This window comes from Plectropomus leopardus, chromosome 9 (assembly GCF_026936395.1).
Source record: "Plectropomus leopardus strain MGB_pleo_1.0 chromosome 9, ASM2693639v1, whole genome shotgun sequence".
Lineage (NCBI taxonomy): Eukaryota > Metazoa > Chordata > Actinopteri > Perciformes > Serranidae > Plectropomus > Plectropomus leopardus.
The window spans coordinates 8,612,237-8,633,599 of record NC_142184.1 but is presented as its reverse complement, the minus strand read 5'-3'; the positions used below and the strand labels follow the sequence as shown (position 1 = coordinate 8,633,599).

Sequence of the window (21,363 nt, the reverse complement as noted above, 5' to 3'; positions counted from 1 at the left end):
GAGCTCAGAAAAGGACGCGGTCAGATTGACTAATGATCCCTGTAGCCCTCTGGACCATCCTGTCTCTGATTTTTCAGTTTTGTCCTTTTAATAAACTTGCAAAATCTCTAAAATCCTGTTTTCACCTTGTCATCATGGGGTATTCAGACTACATCAATAGATCAATGAGAGGTTAAAACATATATACACAATATGAGGTGGAGGAGTCCCTTTACTCTGACTGCAGTGCATCTACGATTCTCCCACTGCTTCCTGCTGCCCTCTTGTGGCAGAGTTGTGGAAACTACATCAAAATTGTAGTTTACGAAACTGTTGGCTGCTTCACAATGAAAATTGGTTAAACTTCATCTTAACAAGCTTCATAAAGTAGTTCAACTATATTATGGGAAATGAATCTGGATTCCCATTGTTACGGAGGTAAAACTGAACTGACACTGAGTTAAGTCGACCTGTGTTGATCTGATTTATGGATTTGGGCAGACCAGTCCTCACCTGTGCAGCCAGGGGGTGTGATTTAATAAGAAGATAGAGAGCATTTTTGGGGTGGAATTAGAAAATTGCAGATTTTTTGAGGGAATTTATAATATAAGACAGTAGACAACTTGGTTGCAAACCAGAGGTGATTTCAGTCAAATAGCATTTGATTTTCAATGAATGACAACGGTGTCCAATAAGCTGAGCCATTTTATATGCATAGATAACTGACCATCTTAGCAGGCACAAGCCCAGGGGCCAAAATGATCAGGGGCCTCTGTGTCCAAATATCTCTGAAATAAACAGAGATCAATTAAAAAGACCCTGACCACACAGAGGTTAAGAAGAAATGCAAAACAACCATGAAGAGACAAAAAATGACCTGAAAGAAATGTAAAACAACCACAAACAGAGCATAAGGAGACACAAAATGACTGAAAAGAAATGCAACACAACCACAGAGACACAAAAACACCAAGGAAGAATAAAAATAACCGCAAAGAGACACAAAATGACCAGAAATGAAAAAACAACCACAAAAAGGAATGTAAAACAACCCAAAGAGACACAACATGACCACAAGGACATTAAATGACCATAAAAATGCATAATAACTACAAAGACCCACCAAACATCAAAAAAGAGGTAAAATCACCACAAAGTATGTGTGTCTCTCTCTGATATAGGAGAGGCGATGGGGCCTTTTGCATGTCTTTGTCCAGGTAATCATTGTTTTTTTATCCGCTGATGATTTTATGGTGAAAAATGAAATGAAAATATGAATATGTAGTTTATAATAAACTGACCCAAATTACTGAAAGAGCTACTGAGATTTGAAAGTACTGCTTGTGAAGAAAACAACTTCACTCCCTAAAAACCATAAATATGTGCTGAAAATCTGACACAGAAATAAAAGACAAAAGAAAACACGAAGCGAGGTCCCAGTTAGATAGCTCATCGCACTATTTTATTCAATTACTGACATCTCAGGAGAAGAGGAGAGCTTTGCAACTCTGCTGTTGGTAAACCACTGGTGTGTTTTTTTTTTTCTTTTTTAAATTTTCATAGCGTTGATGCAACACTGAAAAAGCGCTATTTCCAAACAAACACAGGTCCCTCATCAGTGATATGTAAGAGGCAGAGAGAATCTCACCTGGACAGTTTTGCATGAAACATACAAATGAAACAGGTTCAACCTTTTCTTTTGTCTTTTTGTTTCACATAGAATAATAAATATCCATACCTATAAACACTCCAAAAAAAAGAAGAAAAAAATCAAAATATTAAGTCACAGGTACTGGAAAAAAGCTCCACTTTTAAATCACAATGATAAATGTACAAAACAATAGACATCTCATATAAATGTTAATGGTTTTTTTTCGTTAAGAGATTTCATTTCAGAAGAAATCAGTGGATAAAAACTAAACTTGGAGATTCAGTATTTCCTGAGGTTTATGGGTTCCCCTTAAAAAGGCCAGGAGAGGGGAATGGCTTTTATGTTAGCGAGGAGATATTACAACAGGTCAAAGTGTACCTTTTCAGGGTACCAGTCGAGTTAAGGACGAGGAGTTTTTCCCTGACAATACGGCCGGGATATTAAAAGATTCTGAGCACTTAATGTGGTATAATAAATGTACCTACACCCCACCGATCTCCATTTAGGCCACAAAAGTTTTCTAAAACAGTTGATTGAAGTTGAATAAATCTTTGCTGGTCCACTTTGAGAAGTTGTGACGCTCCCTTTTTACTTAAGATTTACCTTTTTTCTTTTTTTCTTTTTTTTTTAAATGCTGGAAGCCACCACAACACCGAGCCGACCACAACCAGCTGTCACGGCACACTTCATGACCGTGTGACCAAGTAGTCAAAGAGGTCAATGCAATGAAACGACAAAAGGAAAAAATATCTGGGCAAATGTACACAGATTCAGGGGTGGGGGGGAGGGGCGGAGAAGAAACTATAGCCTGAATAAAACGCAAAAGTATTCTGAAAAACTGTACATGTAAACATCACACTTTCACTGAGTCCAAAACCAGAGGGGAGGAAATACAAAGCTTCACACAGGTTTACAGTACAACCTCCTGCACAGAGCTACAGTCTCTTATCAGTGCAGGAGAGGCAACAATTGAAATAATATAAATAACAATAGAAGTAATACAGACCACCACCAAATGATAAGTTAAAACAAGCAAGGGCTAAAACCACTTTGACTTTTTTTTTTAAACAGTGCTGTACCCACAGAAAAAAAAACTTTAAAACATCTTTATCACTCTTTGTACAGCTATACAGTACATTTATCTGACCACTTTAGCAATCCACAAGCTACCAGGGCATTTTAATCAACACCAATAGATTACATTGTCCAGTCAATACAAAGAGAAAATCCATTGGGCGTTATTAGAAAAAAAAAACAAAAAAAAAACAACAACATGACAACAAGTGGTTGTCGTTGATCACAGTAACTCCAGCACAAATGTTGCTCAGCGTAGACTTTAAGACAGTTTACAAATCTGCAAGCTAATGTTTGGTTGAAAATGGGACAACGTGGCATCACTGAGTTTCGACGTGAAGTGTAGAGGATCTGCTATGGCTGCGGTTAACAAACGAGCATTTTGGAGGAGACGAGGAAGACATGTGTGAGGACTCAGGTCCCACGTACATCTACAATTACGTCTGTCTGAGGCCAGAGGGGTGTTTCATCAAACCAAGACAACCAGTTAAACCCAGCAAATTAGTCTAAATGATCTGTTTTATAGAGGAGGTTTAAAGGAATTTAAGATTTGTTTGGTTTGGGTCAGGTTGGTTTTTCAGGCTGTTACAGTGAATCTGTCAGGATGAAACATGGTGTTCTCTCAATGGTTCCTCTTTCCTGCTGCACCGTGAGCCTCCGTGCATTAAAAATGTAGGTCACATATCAGCACGGGATGCTCCTAATTGCACAATAAAATTATATGAGTTCATATCTTTTTCATTCTGAAATATCCTACATGATATTCAGGTCCATAAGTGGGCTTAAAAACATCTTTAATTTAGTTCCATTGAATGCAAAATTAAAGATGTTTTTTCATTTGCACAAAATAAGTGTAACATGATCTCCCTGCTCATCATATTTCCACACCGGGGCAGAAGCTCAGCCTTATACATTTTACCTTGATGCAGAAGGAGTCGTACTTAAGGTTTAAGCGACAAAACAACTATATTTGTACATGACTAAAATAAAAAAAACTTAAGATTGACTTTTAGTTTTACATTGGACACAAACACAAGTCTCCTGGGTCAAAGTCCTGTACTTGTTAGACCTGTCCACTTGGCCTCCCGCCTGCCCTAGACACATTTTTGTGCTCTTAAACCTACATCTGTTGCTCTGAAAGTCTAATAATAATGCAGATGGGTTACATTGGAGATGGTTGAATGCCTGGTGCGTTTCATACAGCCACTTAAGTGTGGGGCACTGCCCAAGCGGCGTATTTATGAGCCCTTGGGGTGAAACCAGGCTGTGAAGTAACATAATCCAAAATATTAACCATGGATGTATAAAGAGAACTGGATATGGATATTCCTTTTTAAAGATGATCAGTGGCACATGAAGCCAAAAAAAGCTCTACTTCTCTTTATCTGGTGTGAAATTGCCGGAAACCTCTGCGTTGTTTGGCCCATAAAGCAAGCACACTAGAGACTGACGGCGGTGCTGCTAGATTTTCTAAATGTAATCAGGCCAAAAGGATCAAATCCCGATAGTAAAACAAGTTATTTTGCAGGTTGTGGCCCTCAAAAGAATGTATCCACTGATTTACAGACGTGCCTTTCACAATGTAATTATGTGGAAAAGTATTTTCGAGCCCCGTGGCATCACATTATTTTATTTTGAAAATGCCAAATAAGGGGGAGAACAAAATAAAAGCAAGAAAAATAACACCAGAATACCAATAGGACATAATCAGTAAACAAATATAAGTACCTCATGTCCAATAAGAAGTACAAGGAAGTGAATATTTATCAATTCCTACCACCTCTTAGAAAAAATGTACAAAAAGTGAATTCCCAATTTCTGCCCCAATATTCACCATATACCTTGATCCAATTAATAATAATGTTATGTTTCTTTTGGCCACTTGGGGGGAGCTAAAATAAGCTATAAATGCTGATTTAACACAATCTTTAAAACTGACGCTTTTTTGCACATCCAGCAGCGTTTGCTCATGTTTGTTTTTGTTTTATGAATGTTAGTGTGTTAGTGTTTTTTTATCTCCGTTTTTGGTCTCTAACAACTCCTGAGGGGAATATCTGGCTCTGTAGCTGTTAAATGCTCCACTATGTTCACCAGCTAGTCGCTTACTGTGTCTGTGTGCTGTTTGGTGCTGAGCAGGTGGGGATTTTAGACAATTTCACTGAAATAGCTGCCTGTTGCAGCTAGAAACGCCACCATTAGAGCGGTGAGAGTGAACCAAAACAGTAAAGCTGTGGTGGCAGAAAACTAAAACAATGAACTGAAACTCTCCATAAAAAGCTGAGGAGAGCTGCAGACTCAGGTGACGATTCTCTGTCGGGTTGTCACTGAGAGCGACACCTCTGATCATCATAAAATAAACAAAATTTGCCTCCAAACCAACTTTATGAAACAGATTCATCCTGCTTTCATTTGCTTTTTACAATAAGACCTGCTCTTCGGAGCTTTCTTTTTGAAACACCCCTCTGTGATGAGTTCAAACGGCGCTCGACTAAGGTTTCCAAAAAGGAGCTATTTGCTTTCTTTTATTGTCATCAATAAAGCAGACTGAGCGCTGCTTCTGTCCTTTGTTATAATCAGTTCTCAATATGTTCCAAATGAGGTAAAGACACACTCAGATCACTGTGTCCTGTTACCTTAATCCTGAGCTATAAAGTGCTTCCAAACTTGCAATAGATAAAAGAATTTACTGTAAATGTGATGCAGCCCAATCATGACATGGGAATAAAAATGTAAATGACATTTAGTATGTAAATCCAGCTCTAGAGTGGCCTGGTGGTGGTGAGAAATAGACTGATTCATGATAAATAACTGATATTTTTTGTGATAAATACAGAAATATATCTCTCTAAACTTTGACAAATCAATAAGGTGCGAGCCGCTTTCCCGGCTGCTCGAAGAGTCATTGTCCTTGTTTGGAATGTTTCAGCCGACTGAATTAAATCTTTCACAGATTGATGTCGTACAAACTGGGTCACTCCACTTATACACCAACAGAAAAATCAACATACTGTCAATAACAACACTTACGCCATCAACAACAACAACATAAAAAGGATAAAAACACACACACACACTTACACGACATGTTTGTGCCGAGTGACTCACCGTTAAAAGTGTCTGTTGTGAGACTGTGCTCTAGATCTGCTTTGAGTACTCTTGTGTGCCCTCAGACCACATACGCACACACGCACACACACACTCACACACACACACACACACACACACACACCATAGCAGGGAGAGTAAACTGTGATGCGATTACATCTTTTTCAAAGATTGTCTCTTGCTTCTTTTCAGACAGTGTGTTTTCAGACATGATATCGATGATGGAGATGAGAGTTTGACACAGCTGAGGTCAGAGCGGATGATACAGACGGAGTTTCTTTTGTCTGAGCAGCCCACACACACACGCACACACACTCACACTGCATCCAGTAAAGCCACATGGATGTTTTAGGTTACACCGATGCATGTGAGCTCAATGTGCTCCTTTTTTAAATAAAAAAATACTCACAGGACAAATCCTTCACAAAAAGACCCTAAAAAAATCACTCTAAATAAAATTAAAAATAAAAAAAAGACGTGCAACATTAAGTCTCATTTTTCTGCCAGGTCCCATTTCCTTTTATCACTACGGATGACTGATCCCAATACATAAAAGTGCCTCCGTCATGAGGTTAGCAATAAAGATCAGTATTCACAACAAACAACATTGAAATTGGCTACAATGCTGCATGGGATATCATTTCTATTTTTTTTTTTTTTTACAACTTGACAGTTATAGCGGGAGGAGATTGTGGTAAAGTACTCCGCCTTTTTGCCTTAAACGCTGCAGCACGTCTGACAGAGTCATTTCAGTAAGCACACCATTACTGATTATCTTCAATATTGCACCTTTTTCCTCTTTTCCAGTAGCACTGGTTATAAACCAAGAAACAATATATTAATCTCCTTCTTCTTCTTTTTTTTAATCCCTGACAGGTGTCTGTGACCTCAATTTGCATACCCACGCTTCTTAAAAGCCTCCTTTCCTTTTAAGTTATGAGAAATTGCCCGTGAGAGAAATTTTCATAATAAAATAACTGAAAATAAAGTCACGTTGGGTAATGAGTCTTTGTCTCTTGGTAACCACATGCCTAAAGCCCTGTGCAAACACATACAGATTTTTATAAACTGATGTTTTCCTCTACGCTTTGCCATCTCATCCACAATGGAGTTTTGGGTTATTGACACTGTTTGAGTATCATGTCAGCCTATTGTTGCTTACCGTAATGAGTATATGCTAAGAACAACAATGGTGGACTACTGGTTGTAGGGATGCGCGATTATATCGACGCATTATCGGTATCGTCAGAGATTGGCTATAAACATGCTGATTCTGCAGATGAGGGTTGGAAAGCATCAGGCGTGTGTCTGAGTGAGCTCCTGCATCCTTAAACTAAACAAGAATCAGCGGTCATGAGATCTCAGGTGCCAGCGAGCATTTGGGGACATTTTTCTGTTCTAAGTTTAGACTGAAATATTTTTTTAAATGAATTTAATGTGGACAGAATTATAGTTTAAAACAGAGGAGGGAAAAAGTATCAGTTTTCAAAATATCTGCATACATTTAGACAGGGCCTAAGAATCTAGAAACCACTCCAACAGAGCAGGACCGAGGTATCATTCGGACAGATCTGCTGGTCAAAACTTTCAGGTGAAACCTGTCTAACACTGTCCTGCTGTTTTATTTTAACGTTCTCTACACTTTTTTGCGTGTTTGTAAATAAGCACATCCTTTAGTAGCTGTTGAGGTTAACAGGTCAGTGGATTTAGCAGCGATTAATCTACGGACTTCCAGAAAGCCACGCTCCAAATTTCCCATGAGACAGAAGTGAATTTGGAGAGTTTAGAAATGACTCGAATCAGACGACCCAATCAGATCATGCCACTGTACAGCATATTTTACAATTTGTGTAAAAATAGAAACAAGGTAATGACACTAAACCACTGCTATTTCACTGTTAATTTGTCCAAACATCTGCATAAACGAGCCGATGTGGCATTATGGTCACAGCTGATTTCAGGTTGTGGTTCTCTCCTGTGCACCAATGCAGATAATTCTTTCACATAGATCATCGCTTCCTGAGACGAATGGAGGTTGAAGTGGTAAAATGAACTGGGTGGGATGAATGGCTACAGATAAACAGGGCACTAAGGTCAAAGTGAACCAAATGCATAAATAAACATTTTTCAGCCTGTGATATGTTCTGGCCCGTCCAAATACAGAAACACGTGGGAATCGGTGACGGTACCTACGGGACCCATCGTGTGCGCTGCAGCATCGCTTGTGTACCTTTTGTGTCTTTGTATGAACGTCTGCCCGGATGTGTGTGACCGAGGGCAACAGAGATGGACAGGCTGGGAGGAGGTTTTGGCTCGGACTCAGTTCTGCTGCAGGATCAGGTTTTCCAGCTCGTCTGCAGAGCGGAGCAGAAAGGCGGCGGACTCTCGGTACCCTGCGATGAGCTGCCTCACTGCCGTGACCTCCGGAGGGCTGAGCTGAGCCGAAGCTCCTCCACCACCGCCTCCCTGACCGTGACTGTTGGAGCTGGAGGAAGAGGAGTTTGGGCCGACTGACTTCATGCTCAGATCTGTGGGACCTGCGGACACAAACGTGATCGTTCAATAAAAGTTTACAGAACAATAACAGGAGATATTTTTAAAGGGCATGTTAAGTGTGGGAATTTTACATATACAAACTGGAGCTTTTTAATAGTGAACGTATTTGGTGGGAAAATACACACAAAATTCAGAAAGCAGCGCAGGTGAAACTCTTGAGTAACAGGGTGGATAACTGATCTGTTGATCTGATCGGAGCTGATCACATCCATGGATGACAGGAGCAGCTGCTGAACACTTTAGGACCAAGTGCAATGAGAGTTTAAGTTTCACTTTTACCACGCCTGGTATTCTGCTGCTCCATCTGTGCCCAGAGTATGCTCTGCACTCCAACAGTGTTGTGCAATCAATAGCTAAAAGGTATCTATATATCCCAATAGTACTTGTAATGAACGTCCAGCTCAAAATCAGAACGCTAAGCTGATAGCGTCATTTTAATGTTTAGGAAGGAGGTGTGTTTGGATAGAATGGTTACACAAACATACCATGGGAATTTCAAAATAAAGGCGTATTTTATTAATATTATTACTACTATTTTTATTTAGCCATAATTACACCAGGAATACTTCCAATGAGTTTCAAAATCTGTTTTACAGAGGAGATCTGGGCAAGAGCAGCTTTAGAAGTTTCACATGAAAGAACAAACAGACAAAAAACACAAGCAAATTTAAAGTTGATGATTATGTATCGATGTTTGCACTTTGCATCAATGATATTGGATCATGGACCGCTGAATCGATATATATCGATCCAGAGCGATGTATCATCACACCTCTCATGTTGAATATCCTTTTATAGTTTTCAGGCCTGATCATTTGGTTGGTTTTAGCTCCTCACCGTTTGTTTGTGCAGCGCCAGAGTTCTGCTGGTTGCTGCCGACCGTCCCGTATCCCCGCAGGTTGTAGTTGAGGCCTCCGTTGGTGTAGAGCTGGTCTTGGGCAAAAGCTGCGCTAGAGATGGTGAACCCTGACGGCGCCACAGAGGCCGGGTCCCTCGTGTTTGACTTGTCAACAGCGGCAGGTTCGTCCTGTGACATATTAAACATTTTCAGTTTTGGGGAGAATATTGTAGTTTAAATCGTACAGTTTGCCGTTAATGATGCATAGCCATCCTAGCTCATTCCCAAAAAACCCCTGCCAGGCAAATTCTCAAACACCAACTGCCAAGACATTTACCGCTTGGTAGACATCAAGCCGCATCCTCTTGGCAGCATTTCGGGTTTCATTCTCGCAGGCAGCGGCGAGGATGTTCTCAGCCATGGCGGATGTGAGGTGAGGAGGTGTTGGTCGAATCTGGCAGGACGGGGCAGAGAGATTTTTCACATTATGGATGCGAAACGCTGGATTTATAGGGATCTGTGATTAATACGGACATCACTGTAGCTAAGGGCACTTTGTACCTCAAAGCCGCCCTTTTTCATGCGGCGGCAGGATTTGAGGTAGGTGCGGATGCGCTTGCGGGAGCGCTCCTGGAACTCTGGGAACTGGCGGCTACAGGACTCGATGATGGCCTGGATCTTCTCCTTGGGCTGTTTGGAGATGGGCACCATGCGGTCCAGATTCTCATCCACGAACAGACGCACAAACATCTGACAGAGACAGAGAGAGAGGGGGAGGGGAGAGAGGGGATGTAGAGCAGAAAAATGGGAGTGGGGGTGCCGGAGAGAGAGAGGGAGAGGGGTGTGAGAGTCGAAACAAAAGAGAGGGAAGGGGAGGCAGCAGGGGATGGGGGAGCATCAGATTTAGAGTGGAGGAAGATAAAGAGGGAGGGGGAGGTGATGAAAACAGGAGCGATGGAAATGGAATCATTGCTCATATTCAGGACAATATTTCTAGTGTTTGCTTTTTCACTCATGGATGCTTTTCTGCAACTGTATTCATTTCGATTTGACTCAGAGATGCACAGCAAGCAGTTTTCACAGAGTAAATTATGACCGTCACATACACATCACATGTGTCAGACTTTTCTAATATTGCTGAGTACAATATCAACGCCGGCTGATGTCCAAAATTACTGTGTTGTATTTTTAAATACTGCAGTGGTTCGACAGGTTACTCACATTGAAGGCTTTGAGTCTCTCGGGGTCCATCCCCTCGGCATCATTGATCTTGTCGCTGTCATCGTGGTCGTCATGATCGTCGTCGTCATCGTCAATTATCTGAGCCCGACCAGAGGTCAAGTCCTCAGCGCTCATGCTCAGTTCAGTTTTCACAGAGTCATAGCTTCCTGAGCTGTAAGGAGGGGACTACAGACACACACAAAAATACACACAACAATAAAAGTATTATAGATCAAACTGACACAAGAGCTGATTTTCTTGAGGTAAGACACCACAGGTGAACATCTCTCAAACTAATACAAAGAAAATGTCAAAAATACACATTTTGGTAGTTCTGATCGGAATCAAGTGCAGAAAGTGCACATTTGATTTAATGCATGATTTGCATATTTCAACATAGATTTTCAGAAAACTTGTGATACAAAACATAATTGTCTTAGTTTTCCTATTTTTTTGGAGGGGAAGGGGAGGTTTGTTTTGTAATTTGCATTTTTGTGTTGTGTTTGTATCGTGTTTACTTAATTTTCATTACTTGAAAAATGATAAATAAAGAATGGGGGAAAGCTGTATGGAAGGCCAGTTTCTCATTTTTTGTATTATACTTGTCCAGAACAGCAGCACTTACATTCACCAAACTTTCCAGTTTTATTCATATCTATATTCTGAGGGTTTTCACAGAGGGGTTTTGGTCATATATTATTCATAGCCTGATTTATATAACATTTTATTCCAGAAATATGGCTGAAATTGATTTTTATGACTGTTAACAGTATTTTCTGATTTATGAAGTGATGAAGAGATCCCAAAATTCACTCCCTAAAAATCTTTGACTCTAATATGCCAACAAAATGAAACAAGAATTTTGAACCTGACTTCATTAAATTTTCAGACTTATGTTCTAGAAATGTATGAAAAATTGTGAGTGCATCATTTGTATATTTAAACATGATTTCAGAAAGCTTGTAAATGAAATTAATTGTCTTAATCTCAGTAATCAACTGGGAAAGTTTCACGCTGGTATCCGTTAGTTAAAATATGTACCCTATACACCTTTTTTTTGTCTTAAAAATTTTACTATACATAATCGAAATAGGCTTTTTTTTCTAAAAATGAGTTTTATCTCAAATTCTGAGCCAGAAATCTCCACATTAGCAGCACTTACATTACATCAAACTTTCAAGTTTTATGCCTGTCTATATTCGAAGTTTTTACAGATCAGTTATTACCAAAAAACATGGATTAAAGGAGATATACGCAATTCACATAAAAATGAAACAAGGATTGTTAATCTTATTCAGACTTAATCAGTCAATCAATCAATAACTCAATCAATCAATACTTTATTCTAGACTCAGGGTCAATAGAAAAAGACAAAACATCACATACAATAAATAAAATAATTACTTCATTATAATAGTAATTATAATTAATATTTTTGTTCTTGAAATGTTGGCAAATCGACACATATCTAATTTGATCATTTGCATATCTAAGCATAAAATGTCCCCAAAAAACACAAAAAAATAATTGTCTTTATTGTCAGTGATCAACTGGGGAAGTTTCATGGTGATATTTTGTTTTGTTGTTTTTACCATACGCCGATGACATCACCACCTAACTGTTTATTGAGAGACAAATTTTGGACCACATGAGACAAATGTATGTAAAGTACTGATGAACAAAATCAAGTTTCTCTTCTTACCTTGTTGGCGTACTCTGTCTTGATGGGGTACTTCCTGTTGGGGTCTGCGGGGTAGGAGTTTGATGGCGAGCTCCCCGCCGGCAGCAGTCTGTCACTCAGGTTGACCGGCTGCTGATCCTCTGAGGAGGACGAGGGCGAGGTGGTGCTGAAGTCCAGCGGCGCGCTCACCCCGTTCTCTGTCGCCTCCCCGTAAGGGGCCCCACCATCTGGGGGGTTCCCACCCACAGCCAGCACCTCCGGGGAGGTCAGGGCCGGCAGCCCGTTGGCACTGCCGCTCTCCGAGGAGTCGTCGTCTGGCAGAGGAACAGAAGACGCAGCGCTGAGCCGTGAGGATGTTTGTCATCATTTTGCTTTAATGTGGGTTTGTTTACTACAATACGAACTATTTCTGTCTCGGGTAACAACAGAGTGGGCGTGTGAGCGCAGGGGGATGGGACTTCCTGCCTCGTGTTGTGCTTTCTGAAACTGTTGAGGAAGCGGGTATTGGGGTCAACTGTCAGGATAAATAAAAGTTAGTGTAAAAGAGGGAATCTTCTGAGTTTTAACATCGAAGAGAGAAAGAGATGAAGATGAGGAGGGACTGACGGGGGAGGGGAGCCTTCACTTCCTGGAGTGTGTGAAGCTTTTTAACTCTTTGAAACCTCAGTATATTGGTCTGATTTTTTTTTTAAATGGTAAAAGGTAACGAGCAACTTAACAAGAAATGGCCAAAGAATTTGCAAGAAATTGGTAAAAAGTTGCAAGAAAATCATCTGAAAATAAGCCAAAAAAAAAGAAAGAAAATGATGAAGTGCCAAAAAACCCAAACATTTTTATATAATATTTTAAATATATTGTTAAAATATTTAGGGTTTTTTTTTAATTTAACCTTTATTTAACCAGGTAAAGCTTATTGAGATATAAAATCTCTTTTTAAAAAAAAGCGACCTGGCCAACAGGCAGCAGAATTTTACAATACATAACAAGAGAATTAAAACAGACATACAATAAATAAAAATAAAAATAAAGAATAAAAAGCTTCGTCTGATTTAAAAACATTGACAATGCCCAATGCTATCCAGTTCTTTGGTTCTAAGAAGTTCAACGAATCTGTCAAGTTGGATCAGAAATGTAGTTTTCTCAACCGTTTTTTGATAATATTTCATTATTCCCCCAATCTTATTTTCAGATTATTTTCTTTGACTATTTTTTTGCAGTTTGAAAGAAATCAAACCAATTTTCTTAGGCCTCAGAGGTTTAATCGCCTGTGAAAAGTCGATCCAGGTGTCAGAGGGTTATTCGTTTATGGTCGCGCACTGACTTCACTGTGATGGTTTCTACGTGCGTCACGCTCCCACCTATGTTCACTCAGAGTGTTTCTCCATTGAGAGTCTTTTCCATGGCGGTGCCTAATCTGTGAAGGTTAACATCGGCCTTTGTCCTACTTCTCTAAGCCCTGGACCCTGAGAGGAGAGAGAGAGGGGTGCACAATGGATTGGGGCTGCGGCGTCCCACCCCCCGTAAGAGTGGATTTATTTGGATTAGTCCGCTAAGAACGAGGCAAGCTGTTTCCTGTGAAACAACAACCTGCGCCCTCCAGTCGTATACCCTCAAATTCCAGATGTAAATAAAACAACAAACAGGAACCAGTACAGTGTGTCTGTGTCTCGTCTTACCGTCCTCCTCTTTAATGGGAGCTGTGGGATTGCTGACTCTCTCTCCGTTGGGTGGACTGGGCTCAGGCACTGGAGGCTGCTCAGCTGCAACCCATGTGGTCTCAACGCCGTTCATGTCCTCGCTGCTCACAGAACTGTCATCCTGAGGGGGGGGACAGGAAGAGACTGTGAGACAGGCGGGGAGAGAAACCGGGACGTGCAGAGGGAGTTGTGTCGAGAGAAAGATCCTTTTGACAACAAACTTTCAAGTTGTCCCGTAGGGACTAAGAGAGAGAAGACGAAGAGGAGACGATTATTGTGTCTCTTTGCATCTCAGACAGTATCGGTGTTTTTGATCCTGTTGTCCATTAAGGCCACAAATACATTTCTTCTCACGGCGTATGTCAATGTTGGTGATGGAGGACAAAATACGAAGTCTTTTAAAGCAAAAATCAAGGCGGTAGTTTCCAAAGTTACAGTGTTTTCCGCTTGAAATTCCCTCTTTGTGCTTCCACATACAGCTCTACCTTGCTGAGCCAAGGTACACCTTAACCCCGGTGCCCTCAACAAACGCTATGGTCCACTGACCTCGGGAGTCAGAGGTCGGAGTATGGGATTGAGTCGACTGCGTTCCAGTAAAACAAGTCGAAAAACCACAATGTTGACCACTGTTTGCAACACCAGTTGATAACGACGTATTAATAATGCACAAGTAAGACAGACGTGCAAATAAACGGTATATTCCTTCAGCATTTAGTATTGTTTATGCACAGAGCAGCTGATTTGAATTTTGAGGTCTGGGTTGGTGAGGCGTCGCCGACTTTCTGAGTTTCCAAATGGGAACTCAGAAATTGCGACTTTCCAGAGCCTACTGAATTTTGGATTATTGCAGAAAACAAAAGTTTGTGATACTTAAATGTTTAATGAGCAAGACAATCTTCACAAAAAAACACCACGATTAAGATTTTTTGAGGCCCAAAAACAAAGTCAGAAGACCTCAGCGTCATAACCAGGCTGTAAAACTGTTCAGCTCGATGGCGTTCTGTAGTCTCTTTCTGCCTCTTGTTAGCCATTATCACATCAAAACTTCAAAATCCATGAGTGGCAGATACTGATGTGTTTTATGTCATAGGACAAAATGTGAAATCAACCAAAAAAAGGGAAACGAGATCCACAAAGATGCTCATTTTTGAATGTAGGGTTTCATTCATGCAGCACTCAGTTAGTTATTTTTTCCTCTCATCACTGAACCTACATAACTTAGATATACAGCGAAATATCTTCGCTCTCTGAGAGGCCAGTATGGACAAGAAGACCAATTACAACAACTAATAGGACTTTCAATATACATTTAAGACATTTTCTTAAATTAAATCTTAATAAAACAAGCTTAAGTCCAGATCAGAAGAAAAAAAGCGAACCCTGTTAAGTAATATGCTTCTCGGAGCGCTGCTATTTTTAACTCTGTTACGTAGAGACCTTAAAGATGCGTGTTGTAGCGAAACACGAATATGAGTACACCATGAGGGTAAGGATTAGTCAAAGAGAGCGGAATAATCTTACAAACTATTCAGAGGCCGTCCTGAGCTTCGGCTTTAAACTACAAACATTATATCGTCTGCTAACAGCCACATTTTCACAGAGACGCAGGCCGGTTTACTTCCTGTTAACCATACATGGTGACTTCTCTGTGACCTGCGTGCACGCCGTCATGTATCAGCTGGCAGAGAGAGCAGCAAAAGTACGACTGTGTGATGGGAACAGAGCGGAAATATCATCTCGCCATCTCATTCCCGCCATGCGAGCACACAAATAGGCCTAAACTCTTGGGAATATGCATCCATCCCTCTGTAAAGGGGTTTGAGGAGGACCAAAATGCTCAGTGACGGCTCCATTAGGTACCAAGTGAGCAGTGTAGCATTAAAGAGAGAGAGAGAGACACGAGAGGGAGAGAGTCTCTAATTACAGAGCCTCTAAGTAGCTGAAAATGTAGCATCATTAATGCTTCAGAAGAGTATATAATTCATAAAGTCTGAGGATTTACTTTCAAAACCAAAACCCAATGAGTTTTAATAAGAATAAAGCCAAAGCATTATACCTTTAGAAGTATACAATAACATTACTGGAGTAAACTTTATTGTCTCATCAATTGAGACAAAAAAAAACATAAAATACATCTTCAGAAGCTGATACAGCTTGTAGAATAATATTTTTGTGAAGAGCGAAATGATACTTTTATAATTAGAATTAATGATTTTGATCTATTAATCTATTGGATCAAATAAACAAACACTCAAGCTTATCAGTTAAGAGGATTTTCTTGTTTTTCTTTGTCCTGTATAAAGAATGTAGATTTTGTTTCAACATTTGGGGAGACACATATGAGGTTTGGGGTCTTCTGGCAAGACATACTGAGGATCAAACACTTAATTTCCTGCATTTTGGTGATTTTTTACACATTAATTTGTGCCTTACTTGAATCAATTTCAAGTTGAAATGACTTTAAATTAATTAAAATGAGTCCTCTCCCTCTTTAATGTTTTATTGTGGGAGACATATGCACATATTTTCTTAAAGGAAATCTATAGTTACGCTTGTTTGTGATATTAAACTAAATACTTTTGGGCTTCAAACTATTGTACAGACAAAACAAGCAATCTGAAGATGTAACTTTGGACTGTGAGGATATTCATTGTCATTGTCACAATTTTCTGATGTTTTAAGAACAAAAATTATTATATATAAGTCCTATTTTAGTAGTGTTTTCAGTGGTGTAGTGAGAAGAAAAGTCTGACTCATTATCCAGGGCCCCACTGGGAGGGAGGCCTGCAAAAAGCCTGGAATGAAAAGTTTGGTTTTGTTTGCACTTTTCACATATTTTAAGTAATTAGTGCCATAACAACATTAAATATGGCTGATTAAATCAGCTGAAAGGCTGAATTTTTTGTAAAAAAAAAAAAAAAGTAGTGGAAGCTCTCTGAGGCCTCTCTCGCCTTTTAAAGGTGCAAAATGGTTTAGTCCACTCTTGCATAACCACAGTCAAGTAAGTGACAGCTTATGCTCCAACGTACTACATCTTGTCTTTCCCTCCACAAAAGGAGAAATCAGGGTTTCAAAAAAGACAAAAAAGAAATTTCAAAAGGTGTGTGAGAGAGACGTGGATCAAGAGAGGAAGGGTATGGGGCCCAAAGAGTCTGCCTCTGCATAGGGCCCAAATATGGTACTACGCCCCTGTGTGTTTTTCTAATTAGACCTGCCTATAATGGTCGTATGTGCATCAGAATCCGAAAAAGGTTTCTAACCAAAATATGTTTTCTCTTATTTACTTTGGTTTTTGGTGCATACACATGTGAAGAGTAAATAAAAATACAGACGCAGCACTGCATGAATCAAATACATAATATACGTCCAACACAGTTGTTTTGGAACGGGAAAAACAAATGTGGGGCATGTTTTTCATCATCATATGTAGTTCATCTCTGTACCATATGTGCCACAACAATGAGCAAAGTTCTGCAGAACAACATGCAAACAGTTGGCAGCAGTCTGGATACACACTCACAGATTCTCCGCTGATCTGCTTTTGTCAACACAACAAACCTGCTGCATTTTGAACCAACTGCTGCTCCGGGCTGATCTGTGAGGCAGCGCCGCAGAGATATGGAACAAATCACTACAAGTCTGTTACAGCAGTTGAAATAACCCTCTGTGATGGTTAATTATTAAATTATTGGCCCAGCTCATCCTCAGTCTGCACACAGATGTGACCAACACTCTGAGCATTTGTTAATTTGTACTCACCCGCAAATCACAGTCTGGGTCATTGTTCCGGATAATCCTAATTATGCGTGAGTGAGGTTCTACATTATCATCATCAAGTAGCGCTCCCTGCACTTCAGTGACAGTGGGCTCTGAGTGTTTCTGTCACAGACACGCGTGGGCGGGGTCTCCCACGTGACGTCAGAGGGTTTACTAATCCTGCTTTCACACGGAGCTCCTCCTCCCAGCTCTGACTGTTCAACAGTGAATTAAAAGTTCATAGGGTTTTATTCTGCCAGCGCAAAGTGTTTCTCCACAGACTCGATGAAAAGGAACATAAGGCAGAGGATTTGTTCGGTCAATACAAACACTATTATAATATTGCTGCAGTGATTGATTTTCTAATTAATTCATCAGGACACTTTGTATCTGCGTCCAGGCGTCACAAACGTGCAGATGAGAGTCACTCACCCTTTCAGTGGCCGTCATGCACTGCAGCTTCATTTGTTTTAGGTAGGTGGCAGTAAGAGGCATGTTGTAGTCGATGAGGTCTGGAACCAGTGAGGTGGGTCTGTCATTTTCTGACAAAGAAAACACAGAAATTACTAAAACAAACAAACAAACAAACAAACAAAAAAACACTTATTAAGGTCCACGGTTATGATTTAGGTGCATCAATAAATATAAATATAAAATTAATAGTGTTTCCACTCAAGCAAGGATTAACCAGATAAAGCCGACTGGGCCTGGGGGCCTCCGACCTCTAGGGGGCCCAAACCCATCAACTGTAGCATCCAGCCTTTCCTTCTTCTTAAAAACAACCAACAACAACAGATAAACACTCAATTATGCTAGTATTTGTGTTGGAATTGAATCAGTTCACGCAGTTACTTTATTTGATAATAAAAACGTGTTATAATTGTTTTGTAGCTGTGTGTGATGATGACGATGAGTCATGTGACCGTCGTTTATTCAGAAAATGGATTAAAAAAAAAGGTCGATCAGTGGAGCAGCAAAAGAGAAAGCGAAGAGAGAGAAGGACGACGGGGAGCTTAAAATACGGGAACATATTTCCTCAATTTCAGCTTTTTTCCCACACTCGCCTCTCTGGAAAAGAGCCAAAATGTGACGGCGAGAGGGACGTATTTTTGGAGCCGGATACTTATGTGGAGGACCAGCCGGACACCGACGCGGAGGACGAAGACCTTTTGGCAGGTAGGCAAGGAGCTTAATCCTTTTCTTATCTATTTTAGTCTGGACACTGTAACTTATTATTGAAACCATGAAGACCAGGCGCCATCGCGCCCCGTGAAAAGTCAAATCAATTTTATTTTAGGACTGTATGTAGCGCCAGATCACCAGGAAGCAATCTGGGGTCACTTTTCATATAGAATAGGTACAGACTCTGTTTATTGAGTAAACTAAATATGATGATGTTATTTATCTAATTAATGTTTCAGTCTCTGCTGCTTCTGTCAATTCTCCTGCGCTCACGCGGGGTTTTGCCCCAACTCGCACGCGCACAGCTCGCGTGTGTAGTTATGGTCAGGTGGAGGCAGCTCTCTGTCTGCTAAGCTTAGTGATGCTATGTAGCACAAAAAAGGAAGAAGACAGCTGAGATAAAACAGTCAGGTGAAAGTGCTGAACTGACTGGTGATCACGATGCTGGAGGTCAAAACGCACAAACGGAGCGCGCGCTGTCTGCAGCCCACAGATCTGTGTGTCCTGTGTTTTTCCTCTCAGCGCCACAGCATCTGAACAGTAAAATGTTCAGCGGTGGGAATGACTTAGTTTTAGTCTCAGTTTTAGTCTTAAGATGGAATTGTTTTTAAATATGAGGATGCACCGCTCCGTCTCTCATCCAGCTGCTCTGCTTTTCATCAGGGGCAGATTTAGTGATTTGGGAGCCTGGTGCTCCAGCCCAAATGCTTTGCTGTGATTTCACACATTCTCTAAGTGGGAATGATAGTGGGCTGTTAGCAGCTGTAGAAGAAGGTCTGCTGTTCTCTACAACTTCAGTGTAACTGGTATAGACTAGCAGGCCTACAGGACACACCACAGGATGACAGGCTTTGATCCAACTTTGCAGTCAGAGAGGAAATACTCTCCCTGGCTCTACAAGACTGAACTTGGTAAATGTATTAGTTACTTAATTAATTAATTAATTGCTGCAAATATGTTTTGTAAATCCTGTATGACAGATGATATCTACAGGTGTTCATTCAGCTTGTGATCACAGGCTGCAGCCTATAATCACAATTTTTGTGTGTAAGTCCTGTATAAACTACTGGTGTTTCCAACAGATTGTAGCACATGCAAAAACCTGTAATAATAACATCACAGTACAGTGTGTGTGTGTGTGTGTGTGTGTGTGTGTGTAGTAGTAGTAGTAGTAGTAGACGACAGGTGGGGGGTGCACTGGTTTATAATAACCTGAAACTAAGAATCACTGTGTTTTTGTTACCTAAGAATGAGCGTTTATGTTGACATAAGAAGTGGGTACGCTTACACGGAGTCCACCATGTCGTTCTACAGTAGCCCAGAATGGACAAACCGAACACAGGCTCCAGGTAGGGCCATTCGGATTTTTGTGATGGCCACCGCAGCTCCACAACACGCTTAGTACACCAGAGAAGTTTCAGTTATGCAACTTCAATGCTTAAATCCTATAAACTGGAGCTTTAACAAAGGCTGCTTTAATGTCTAATAAATGTTGAAGGCAGCAGATGAATCAAGTTAGAAGTAATCTTGAATGAATCTGTTTAACTGAATGCAGCCGCAGAGTGGGGACAAAAATCTGGACATTTGACTACTGGAAAGTGATTAAGTAGGCTACTTCTTGTTTTGTTTTATGTTCGTGTCTGCTTTGAAACTGTTTTTATTACATTTGTTCTTTTGCTCTTATTATATTATTGCTCTTGTTTTTGTTATATTTGTATTATCTTGTAAACCCATTGGGGCCGGGCACCTTTTGGTGCAGGACACTTTGAAAACTAAATTACCTTGCATTTGTTCACATTCTGCGGCTAAGTACAAGTTTGAGGTACTTGTGCTTTGCTTAAATATTTCCAGTTTATACTGCTTCATACTTCACAAAAATTTAGAAAGAAATGTTGTTCTCTTTATTCCACAACATTTATCTGACAGCTTAAGTTATGTGTTCCTCTTCAGATTAAGTTTAAAAATCATCCCCAAAGTTTTAATTGGCAGCATAAATGTCATGCCGAATTAGCTGTCACCACTTCCTGCTTGTACCCATGGTATACACACAAGTGTCACTGGGATTACTCTGACACTCAAGGAAACTTAAAATCGTGATGCTTCTCATGCAAGTTCTGCAATATCACAGCATGTCTTTTTATTTTCATTTGAACAGATTTAAGGATTTTTATTAACAATGGACATCTTAAATAATTATATCATAAACTATGCAAGTCACACTTAATCCAAAAACATGGAGATAATATCTGTGTGTCACGTACTGACTGAGTTATGACTCAAAGAAAAGGTGCCATTTTGGATGTGAATTGTGAGCCAGATCTGCGATTAGCACACTTTTTGTTGTTTTTTTTAGTGCACCACCATTCACCTGCCCGTCAACCGCACAAAATAGCCAACATAATTTAAATTGGCACCAATTAAAGTGTGTCAAATTAGCTGCAACAGCTTTCTGTTGAAAAAAGTATCCGTATATATACGCAAAACTATCACTGAAATACTGAAGGAAACTTAAAAACGCTGTTATTATTTGGCAAGTTCTGAAATCACAGGGCGCATCTTTTTTCATTGATTCCTCAACAGATTTGTGGATGTTGATTCACAACCTACAGCAGAGATAATTATA

The 21,363-nt window shown here is 40.2% G+C and overlaps 1 protein-coding gene across 1 annotated transcript in view; it reads right to left on the bottom strand.

Moving 5' to 3' along the window:
* Positions 1-1,419: 1,419 nt before the first annotated feature.
* nol4la (nucleolar protein 4-like a) overlaps positions 1,420-21,363 on the bottom strand; it is a 36,076-nt gene continuing 16,132 nt past the window's right edge. Inside the window, exons 4-11 of the mRNA XM_042492163.2 lie at positions 17,991-18,100; positions 13,782-13,923; positions 12,127-12,419; positions 10,425-10,610; positions 9,765-9,953; positions 9,541-9,657; positions 9,203-9,392; positions 1,420-8,346 (exon numbers count right to left, since the gene is read on the bottom strand). Of these exons, the coding sequence (XP_042348097.1) occupies positions 8,129-8,346; positions 9,203-9,392; positions 9,541-9,657; positions 9,765-9,953; positions 10,425-10,610; positions 12,127-12,419; positions 13,782-13,923; positions 17,991-18,100 (1,445 nt within the window). The 3' untranslated portion in view covers positions 1,420-8,128. The remainder of the gene's footprint in view (positions 8,347-9,202; positions 9,393-9,540; positions 9,658-9,764; positions 9,954-10,424; positions 10,611-12,126; positions 12,420-13,781; positions 13,924-17,990; positions 18,101-21,363) is intronic.